We start from the raw sequence: 11,021 nt of genomic DNA, 5'->3' as shown, positions 1-11,021 counted from the left end.
AGATGATAGGAACTCAATCGACTCAGCGGGCGGAAGTGCGCTTGCTGACAAAACACCTAGGGAGGCCCAGGAGTTGATATCACGCATGGCGGAGAGTAATCAAAACTTTGGCACCAGGGCCAATGAATCCGATTTAACTGGTAATTTTGAAGTTAAAGAATTAAAATCCCAACTTTCTAACTTGACTTCTCTTGTGACGCAGTTGGCCTAAGGATGAGTGGTTCAAGTTAAAGCCCGTGGAGCCTGTGGAGTGTCAGGACACGCATCTGAAGCATATCCCCAAGCACAAGTAAATGTAATTGGGGGTTACCAAAGGAAGTACAACCCGCATGGCCTAGTTTACAACCCAAGATGGTGTGACCACCCTAATTTGAAATGGGGAGGTCGAAGGCAAGGACAAGGGCATGAAAATTTTAATCAACCATTGTCGTCTTCCTCAGGTATGTCTTTAGAGGACATTGTTAAAACTTTAGCTGATAATTCCCTCAAATTTCAATAGGAAATTCAACAGCTGCAAAAAGACTCCCTCCAACTATCAAAGGACACAAAGACCTATCAACAAGAGACTAGGACAAGCATGGCCAATTTAGGAACTCAAGTCACACAGTTAGTCGTCACGGTAAGTCGTATAGAAACCAAGGGTTCAGGGAAGTTGCCTGCACAACCGAACCATGCCAACGTCAATGCCATCACACTGAGGCGTGGCAAGGAACTTTTGTCAAACAACCTATCACCAACTAGTAAGACTGATAAAGAAACAGAAAACAATGAGAGTGAATCTGGAACACCATCATCCACTCCCAAGGTAAGTAATCCTCCTACACTTGTTATTGAACCTTATATGCCTAAAGCTCCATTTCCTAGTAGACTAGCGTGACCAAAACAAGAACAGAGGGACAAGAAGTTAATTGAAATGTTAAAAAAGGTTCAGATAAACATTCCTCTCTTGAACGCAATCCAGAAAACCCCCAGGTACGCTAAATTCCTAAAGAAGTTGTGCACCAAAAAGAGGACAGGTAAGGATAAAGAAAAGGTAGTGGTAAGTAAGAATGTATCGGCTTTCCTGAAATATAATATTCCTGAAAAATGTCGAGACCCAGGTATGTTCACTTTACCTTGCATAATTGGTAAGAGAGTAATCTGGCATGCCATGTTAGATTTAGGAGCCTCTTTTAATATTATGCCTTACTATGTTTATGAGGATTTGAAATTGAATGATTTGCAAAAAAAACTATTGTATGCATCCAACTAGCTGATAGATCTTATATTCAACCCTTAGGAATTGTTGAGGATGTATTGTTGCAAGTTAAGGACTTGATTTTTCCAATTGATTTCTATATATTAAAAATGGATGACATCTCTACACCTTCATCTTCTACAATTATGTTAGATAGACCATTCATGAAAACTGCTAAAACTTAGATTGATGTAGATAAGGGTTGTCTATCTGTAGAATTTGATGAGGAGGTTGTATCTTTTAATATTTATGGTGCTATGAGATTTCCTGAGGAATATCTATCCTTGCGTTTAATTAAGACCATGATGTGATATATGAGATTGTGTTGGATGATGATAAAAACTCTAGCATGTTGGTTGCCCCTTGTATTGAATTGGATTCACCTGATTCACATGACTTATCTCTTCTTGATGTTGATAATAATAAAGTAGTAGAATCTTCTTCTAACTTCGATATTCTTGATTTGCAGGTACAAGGGATTGAGCTAAAGGCTTTCCCTAGCCATTTGAAGTACGTGTACCTAGGAGAAGAAAACACCCTTCCCCTCATAATCTCCAAGGAGTTGACAGCTGCCCAAGAGGAATCCTTGATTAAAACTTTGAAAACTTACAAGGAGGCAATTGGGTGGACTTTAGATGATCTCAAGGGAGTAAGCCCTTCACTTTGCATGCATAGGATCCCTCTAGAGCAAGGTGTCAAACCCACAGTCTAGCCCCTTAGAAGGTTAAATCCCAATTTGAAGGATGCCATTCTCAAAGAAATCATCAAACTCAATGAAGCCACAATCATTTACCCAATTCTTGACAGCAAATGGGTAGGTCTTATCCATGTTGTTCCCAAAAAGACTGACATGGCAATTGTTGAGAACGATAAGGGAGATATGGTGCCAATGCATGTACAAAATGGATGGAAAATGTGCATTAATTTTCGAAAGCTCAATGAGGTAACCAGGAAAGATCATTTTCCCATTCCTTTCCTAGATCAGATGGTGGAATGGCTCACCAGAAAACCATTTTTCTATTTTCTTGATGGCTTCTCTAGATTCTACCAAATCCCCATTGCCCAAGAAGACTAGGAAAAAACCACCTTCACTTGCACTTACGGTACATATGCCTTAAGGAGGATGCCATTTGGGCTTTGCAATGCCCCATGTACCTTCCAAAGGTGTATGATGAACATATTTTCTGATTTTATAGAGAAGTGCATAGAGGTGTTTATGGATGATTTTACGGTTTACGAAGAATCTTTTAAAGATTGTTTACATAATTTTAGCTTAGTATTGAGACGTTGCATTGAAGCTAACCTTTTTTTGAATTATGAAAAATGTCATTTCATGGCCTCTCATGGTATTGTTCTAGGACATCTAGTCTCTGAAAAAGGAATAGAGGTAGATAAAGCTAAGGTAGATGTTATTCCTAACCTCTCCTATCCTACCTGTGTTAAGGAGATTCGATCTTTTCTTGGTAGTGCAAGTTTTTACATGCATTTTATCAAGGACTTTTCGAAGATGGCACTTCCACTGTCGACATTGCTTCAGAAATATGTCCCATTTGATTTTGACAAGAAGTGTAAAGAGGCCTTTGACACTCTAAAGGAGAAGCTAACCACCACCCTGATTTTGCAACCTCTAAGATGGGATATACCGTTCAAGATCATGTGTAATGCTAGCAAGCAGTACTAGGACAAAGGGTCGATAAGAAGAGTCATGTCATATGCTTTGCATCAAGGACCCTGAATCCTATCCAGATCAACTATACCACGACCAAGAAATAATTTTTTGCCATTGTTTTTGCATTAGATAAATTTCATCCTTATATTCTTGGCTTTCCTTTTACTATCTTTACTGATCACTCTGCTCTCAGGTACTTGATGATCAAGAAGGAGTCGAAGCCTCGACTAGTGCGTTGAATGCTCCTTCTTCAGGAATTCAATTTGACTATAAAGGACAGAAAGGGAGCAGAAAACTTGGTAGCTAACCACTTGAGCAGGATTGTACAAGAAGAGGACCCCGTACCTATACGAGAAGATTTTCCAGATGAGTTCTTATTCTAGATTGCCATACCCACTCCATGGTATGTTGACATGGTGAATTTTCTGGTTACTAGTAAGTTCCCTTATGACATGCTTAGTTATAGGAAGGCCAAATTAAGGTGTGATTCAAAATATTTTGTTTGGGACCCACCCTACCTTTAGAGGATTTGTTCTGACCAAATCATTAAGAGGTGTGTCCCATATGAAAAGTTTGAATCTGTGCTTGCATTTTGTCATGAGATGGCCTGTGGTGGGCATTTTAGTCCTAAGAGAACTTCTAGGAAAGTGTTAGATAGTGGGTTAATTTGGAATTTTCTATTCGCCGATTGTTTTGCATTTTGTAAGTCTTGTGAGAGGTGTCAGAGATCAGGATCCTTGTTTAGGAGTAATAAGATGCCATTAAATTCAATCTTAGTGTGTGAGGTTTTTTATGTGTGGGGGATAGATTTCATGGGCCCCTTTCCTTCTTCTTATGGCTTTTTATATATTCTTTTAGCAGTTGATTATGTTTCGAAGTGTGAGGAAATCTCCACTAAGACTAACAATGTTGTTGTGGTTTCATGATTCTTAAGAGCTAACATCTTTTCTAGGTTTGGCATACCTCGAGCTATAATTAGTGATCAAGGTACTCACTTTTGCAATCTAACTAGAGGCACTCATGAGGAAGTACAGAGTGCACCACCAGGTCGCCACTTCGTACCACCCTCAAACAAATGGACAAGCTGAAATCTCTAATTGTGCGATCAATAGTATCTTGGAAAAGACTGTCAATCAATCAAGAAAAGATTGGAGCACGTGCCTTGACGATGCTCTTTGGGCCTATCAGAATGCATTTAAAACCTCTATTGGAACAACGCCCTTTAAGCTAGTCTACGGCCAGTCATGTCATCTACTGGTTGAAATTGAACATAGAGCATATTAGGTTGTTAAGAAATGTAATATGAACTTAGCCCAAGCCTGAGAGGAGAGATTATTGGAACTACAAGAATTGGAGGAGCTACGCTCAAAAGCCTATGAGAACTCAAGAATATACAAGGAAAAGTCAAAATTAATACATGATAAGGGTCTCTTGATGAAGGAATTTCGAGTTGGGCAGAAAGTGTTACTCTTCAACCCAAGACTATAACTTATGCCCAGTAAACTAAATTCTAAATGGCTTGGTCCTTTTGAGATTGTTAACTTGTTTTCTTATGGTGCAATGGAGATTAGAAGCCCAGAGACGAGGAAGGAGTTCAAAGTGAATGGGCATCGCCTTAAAATATTCAACGAAGGAGAAGTTAACGTGGTTTGCTCAAAACTCATGTTGACTCCATCGTCTATCTCTTGAGCCCGTATCACCAGGCATCGAGCAAAAGATGTTAAACGTTGCGCTACCTGGAGGCAACCAGGAGCTTGAATTTCTTTTGCTTTGCTTTCTTTGTTTTTTTTTTTTTTTTGTTGTTGCTAATAGAAAAGAGGCCGACTTCATTTATTTTCCTTAGGATCAAAATTTCTGCTCTTGAAGGAAGGATTTCAATCGTTCATGCTTGTGCCCAAAAATCCAGGGGAGTTTTTCTATTCCCCTTGCCCCTTTTCTTTTTTTTGTCCTTAGCCTTAGTTAAAGCATCACTATATATTGAGGACAATACATGTCTTTTAAGTTGGTGGTGGGTGAAGCATGCTTCGGGTGATTTTTTTTTTAAATGTAAAAGTTTTTGTTATGATAAATGTTTGAATATTTGCTCTGTTTGTCGTTTCCTTTCAATGAAAATTTGATGACACACTAAATGGGTTGCTTGTTCTTAAAAAGGGGTGATTTTCACAATTTTGAGCCTTTTATAATTTTTTTATGAAGAACCATGTAAAATAAACCTAGGTTGAAAATTTTTCTATTTTAAGTCCCTTAAAGTCTTAGAAACGAATTATCTATCTCGGATTTTCGTTGTCACCTCGAAAGGCCTCCTATTGGCTTGGGAGCAATATGTAGTGCCTGAGGGAAAAACTAGACAGTGAGAAAATAATAGCCTTGTATGTGAGAGAGAAAAAAAATAAGAATTATACTAGTTGCTTTTATCTTGAAAAAAATGCATAAAAAATGAGGCATAATCAGTGTGCCTGAAAAAAAAATATTGTGTGTGTGTGCATGGATAAAGGTGAAAAGAGCTACCTCCACCGTGCCTAGTTAGGACCCGCGAGAAACGAGTGATAGGTTCCCGACGGTTGAGTATGAAAGTTAGCCCTCTAGGTAAAACCGATGCCTTTTTCGTTTTGTGTGCGTTAGTTTCGGGCACCCTTAGATAGTATTGCTCTTTGATATGCAATAACAGTATGTCTCGAGCTAATGACCAAGCCAGAGTAGAGGGAAGATGAATTGAAAGTAGGATAAAACTTTTCTGGGTACTTTTCGATTTACAAAAAAGTTTCTGCCTTTTATAACAAGTTTCAATTGAGTAATTATTTGATTTTGATATATGATGCGACCTTTAAGACTGTTGGGAGTAGAGAAAGGATTTGAAAAATAGAGTGAATGATTGCTTTATCAAATTTATGACTGGGTGTTATGATCTTGCTCGGGAAGATCAATTCTTAAGTTGGGGGTGTTTGTTAGCTCTAAAAAAGAATTATTATTCCTAGCTTAATTCTGGCTCGTTATTGGATTTTACATGTTTAATTCCCTATTTTGTAGGTATTGAGTGATCATGAGGTGGAATTAGTGATTTGGTACCAAGCAAGGTTAATTTGAAGCAATTAAGAGATGATTTAAGCTTCTGGGCTTAAAAGGAATCGAGGCAACCAAATTACCATTGAGCACAGTCAACCATCGAGTTCTATCGAGTTCAATTCCACAAAGAAAACAAGTATTGAGCACCGTGGAAGCAAGCAACAAGTATCAAGTAGAAAGCAACGAGTATCGAGTATCTAGCAGAACACTTAGCATTGCAACGCTCTTCTCAAGCTTTGGTCCAACGTTCACTCGATGCTGGAAGGCAATAGCATCAAACGCAGGGCAGCGTTGCAATGCTTCCCCAGGCGTCGTGACGCTCCGAAGATAAATCAACGTAAGCATTGCAATGCACCTCGACGCTTGATGCTCGACGTTGTAAGGTAGTGCACTCAGCATTGCAACTGAAGGAACTCTTATCAAAGAAGACCTATGGGCGGAAGCAAGATCGTTCCAAATTCATTGTGACAGAAATACCACATTCATAAACATACAACAAGTTATGCATTTAATGACAAATTACGACATGCTTTGAACAATTAAATAACAAAGGACTAAGAGACATACCTCTTGAAGAACTTTTCTTCTTTGATCTCTCGCTCTCGTTAGGAATGATAACTCACGCAGTCACTGTGATCGCCCAGTTTATCATCCACCAAATTTTGCTTTCGTCTACCACCGAACGGTCTTCTACACGAACAGGCAGCAAGGAGGACGCAACCACTCAGTAACCTCGATATTCTCGGAGTGAGAATCAAATAGGTGTGGGCTCTGTTGGATTTGGTAAAGGGGAGAAGGAACAACGATCGTTTACAGCATCCAAGCAAGTGGGAAAGGCTTTGTGTCTATCACGTAGACGAGTGTTTGATCGTTTAGCAAAGGGTGCACGATCGTTTAGTAAAACAAGGCTGATCGTTTAGGTAAATCGCTTTCGCACGTGATCGTGTAGAAAAAGCTAGATGATCATTTAGCAAAGCTGCGTGCATACACGATTGTTTAGGACACCTTGAGCTATCGTGTATGCTCTCGTTTACTAGGCAATGGGCAGTGTACTGATCGTGTAGCAATTATCTGATCTCCTTGCAAATTGAAATTTATTTTCATTTTATCCTTCAGTTACTAAAACTGAATGCAACCTCCCACTATCTCATTCGATTATGGAGAAAAACCACCACCAACTATTTCATAATTGTTTAATTAAAATAAATATAATCATATTATATTTATAACCTATAGTTTAATATCAAATCATATGCAACATTTAAACCATAGTATTTTTCTCCTCTATTAGATATAAATCATATTTATATCCTTTTCCTCCAATTAATGTATCTCATATATCATGTCAACTATATCATATATAATTAACCAGTTCAATCATATCATATATAATCGAACTCCCTCTTGTCAATTTGAACACTTCAAACTGACCCAAAAACTGATTTTCAACTTAAATCCATTGAGCTACCAAGGGGACCTTATGATCCTATGGTTTGAAGCTCCAACGATATGTGAATAATTAACTAAACTCTTTAGCCACGAGATCTACCATTCGTTCACTACCAGGCATTCCACTAAAGACCGATCGTTGCACTCTTCTCACCATAGATATATTTATGTGTCCATCGGATATAACCAATCAACATTACAATAACCCTTCACAGATGCTCGTAAGTAAACCTGGGCCAATTTACCGTTTTGCCCCTGTAGTTACATTTAATTCCTTAAGTACCACTATCCCTCTAATGAATAATACAACATAGTCCTACTATGTGTGGACACCTCTCGGGTTATGAGAAGGTGTGTGGCACCACATCATTCAAGCCCTAGAATCAGCCCTTAAGGGATCAACCTATTTATTTACCCTTGCTTCGGGGAAGGAGTGAATTCCATCTTATGTAGCTGAGTTCCCAACTCCCAAATCAAACGAATCCCCAAAGTGGTAGGTTTGAGTTGGCAATCTGGCCACTCACACCCATGCAAATAAAAGGATCGCCCTCAAAGGTAGAAGTTCCCAACTCACTCAAGATTAAGGTCATGCGCCTATGGTTGTTTAGGTGAGATGTAAGTCTCTAGTATCAATGACATCATATACAGAGTCTAGTCATCTCGTGGTCAGGTCTTATATAAAATCTTTGTATAGGACACCCCTGCTTGCATGTCTCCACATGAATGGTCAGGATCTACCATCTGTAGTAGTTTACAACACTTGCAAACCTCTACAAAGCTGACCGTATCCGTAGTATCACCAGGATCAGGTATTCCACCTTAATCTTTATACTACAAACCTATCTAGGTTATCACTTAAGGCATGATCCACTTGTATATCTCATATACATGCTTAAGTTTACATAAGATAACCATGGAGCTTTGTTTATTGGATATGAGTAAATGTTAGAATGAAATAACAATTATTTTATTCATAAAACAATGTGTATAATTACAAACAACAAGACTCCGGAAGAATTAGGACACCAATCCCAACAGTTAATATACCAAAAAAATATTTGATAGACTAATGTATAATCATGTAACAAATGTATATATAAATAAATATTTAAAACATTTTGGTTGTATAATTATTTTTTTTTCAGATTAATTAGACGTCATACACACAAGATATTTGGTCATCACTACCTGATTACTGTCATGATGGTGAAGACATCTGGTTGATCGTTAGCCCTTTTATATGCTTCCATATAGTAGAGTGACATCATCCAGATTGTGTGTTGAGACAATTCGGTCTGCGACAAACGATACCTTCATTGTGCTATACACTCCAAGCACTACACCAGATTGATTTGAGAGGTAAGCACGACTAAGATGACGTCGAATTCACGCGAAATATATATCCTACTAGCATGGATGACATGATCGTTGCACAGGGAAAATAACAAATGGGCCAGCTGTATTAGATGACTACTTTCCCTGGTACAATTCAATCACGAGGCGATTTATCACACCTGACAACGCTTACTATTACTGCATGGTAAGAGATTTAACATAAAAAAAATTTCAAATATATGATATGAATATTTTTTAATATTTATTTTTTTCATCGTATAGAATAATTTTATCGGAGATGTACAACAATATTAGTACATCACAATTTACCAGAGTTGGTTCAATTTGTCACCAAACATTGGTCAACATAGAAAGTATTATTCAACAAACAAGACGATTCGATGTTGCTGACACTGACCGACGACGTATTCGTCGTAGACGACAATGAAAACATGGTGAAACTAATTTAGAGGCACACAAAGACAACCCCCATGTAGGGTAAGAGCCAGGGGGATCGTCTTTAAATTTCATGTAAATTTCTATTTTCAAATTCATGACATCTTTTTTTTTTTTAATATGAGTGCAGAATAATTATGTTTTTATTGTAGATTAAATATATAATTAAGTTTAATAATGAAGGAATTTGTGGACCCGATCCACGAGTCTTAATATTGTTGTACATATCCGATTAAAAAAAATTAGTCAATCGATTTTTTTAAAAAAAAAATCGTGGACCCGGTCCACGAGTCTCTCTTCGTCCGGTCCACCAACTAAGCTAACGTGGTACTGACTGGATTAAATGTTAATCATGTATCCCGTACACGATATCCCTTCATACCAAAACTACCCTATTTTTGTCAACATTTTCCATTCCCACCTATTGTTAAAAATTCTTTCCCATGTACCCATTTTTGTCAATAATTTGAAAATCCACAATATTTTCGAACTTGATCCTAAAAATTCAAGCTAAGATTTGAAAACTTATAAAAGTACCTTTGTCAAAACTTTTTTTTTTGTTTTGGAATTTGGTTCAAAATTTAGATTTTGAACGATACAAAGAATATTAGTATGGCCCTGTGCAAGGATTAATTTTTAGCAATCCGGTAGACTGGATATTGCCTTCTTGCCATGCTATATTGGAGTGAGAAAAACTTTACTAAACAGAATCTTGTGCCAAGTCTTTTTTGTTATCCATTCTGTTGTATCAATACAATATTTCCCTTTGGCTATATGAACTTTGTCCTTCATGTTTTTTAATTTAGCTAATTTCTTCTAGCTTTGTCTTTTGTATTCACTAGCAAGGAACTATTTTAGTGTTATAATGGGAATTTAGTTGATGTTTATATTCAGTTTAAATTTAGTTGCTTTGTGCCTTATAAAGCAACTACCTGTAAGACAGTATGGAAGATGCCTCATGAACCAACGACCTTAATTCAGTCGGTTTTGATTGATTGGATGTTTATGTTCATTTGTTTTAAAAAGAGTCGAAAACCGATTGACCGACCTCGAGCCTCGACTGACCAACCTTAATTCGATCGGATCGATTTTTGGTGCTTTTATGTACACCCCTACTATTTGATTACATTTCGTTTTGTTTATTGTATCATACTAAAACTTGGGCCCCACTCCAAAATCTGGAAAAAAAAAAAAGAAAAAAAACAACAAGATCAACAACAAACAAACTTATTGATAAGCAGAGGTGTTCAATCCAATTGCATCTGAAAATTACAATAATATTGTTACCACATGAAAATTATGGACTGATTTCTAAAGAAATAAAGAATAAGGAATAGTCAGAAATGAAATCATCTTTTCTATATTGAAGAATGACTAACATGATGGCTTTTATATAGGAAGCCCATTGTGCGAATACAATAAACAAATCATACAACTGAATAATAATAGAAACTAAAAACCAATTTATCAGTTGTAACAATAAAATAAAATAGAAATCAACTTAACAAAATCACTTTCAATGAGCTCTCTTAATACCCCCTAAAGCAAACGTTCTGTGATGAATAGTTTGAAGGAAATCGGACTCGAGATGTCCATAAGCAGCGAAAATAAGATCATTCTAAATTACAATCATGAATGAACATTACAAATTACAGTTGTACAGAAACATGCGGTTATACAATTAATATAGAAATTATAGCATGAAAACTCAAATGAACAAAGAGAAAACTCTATGAACATTTGAAGATTCGTCTCCACGCTCCTTTGCGTGACCACTTGAACAATAGCAACCTCGATCGTTCGATCTATACG

General features: G+C 37.2%; 1 protein-coding gene across 1 annotated transcript; it reads left to right on the top strand.

The window, feature by feature from the left end:
- The first annotated feature begins 577 nt into the window (after positions 1-577).
- Positions 578-2,918, top strand: LOC150037987 (uncharacterized). Its single transcript, XM_090311101.1, has 5 exons — positions 578-805; positions 1,707-1,886; positions 1,980-2,180; positions 2,279-2,403; positions 2,510-2,918. The coding sequence occupies exons 1-5, from the start codon at positions 578-580 to the stop codon at positions 2,916-2,918; spliced, it is 1,143 nt and encodes a 380-aa protein (XP_090167227.1).
- Positions 2,919-11,021: the final 8,103 nt, after the last annotated feature.

The sequence above is a fragment of the Benincasa hispida genome, chromosome 2, assembly GCF_027475165.1.
Source record: "Benincasa hispida cultivar pf3 chromosome 2, pf3_genome.v1.1, whole genome shotgun sequence".
Classification (NCBI taxonomy): domain Eukaryota; kingdom Viridiplantae; phylum Streptophyta; class Magnoliopsida; order Cucurbitales; family Cucurbitaceae; genus Benincasa; species Benincasa hispida.
The sequence above is the reverse complement of the archived record's forward strand: the minus strand, read 5'-3'. Positions and strand labels throughout refer to the sequence as shown.

What these genes read in the sequence shown, in the direction of transcription:
- LOC150037987 (XM_090311101.1), top strand. Translation starts at nt 578, where the DNA reads ATGGCCAATTTAGGAACTCAAGTCACACAGTTAGTCGTCACGGTAAGT. An exon ending in CACCATCATCCACTCCCAAG is followed by an intron (nt 806 to 1,706) that starts GTAAGTAATCCT and finishes CTTGATTTGCAG; the next exon opens with GTACAAGGGATTGAGCTAAA. An exon ending in ATTTTCGAAAGCTCAATGAG is followed by an intron (nt 2,181 to 2,278) that starts GTAACCAGGAAA and finishes TGGCTTCTCTAG; the next exon opens with ATTCTACCAAATCCCCATTG.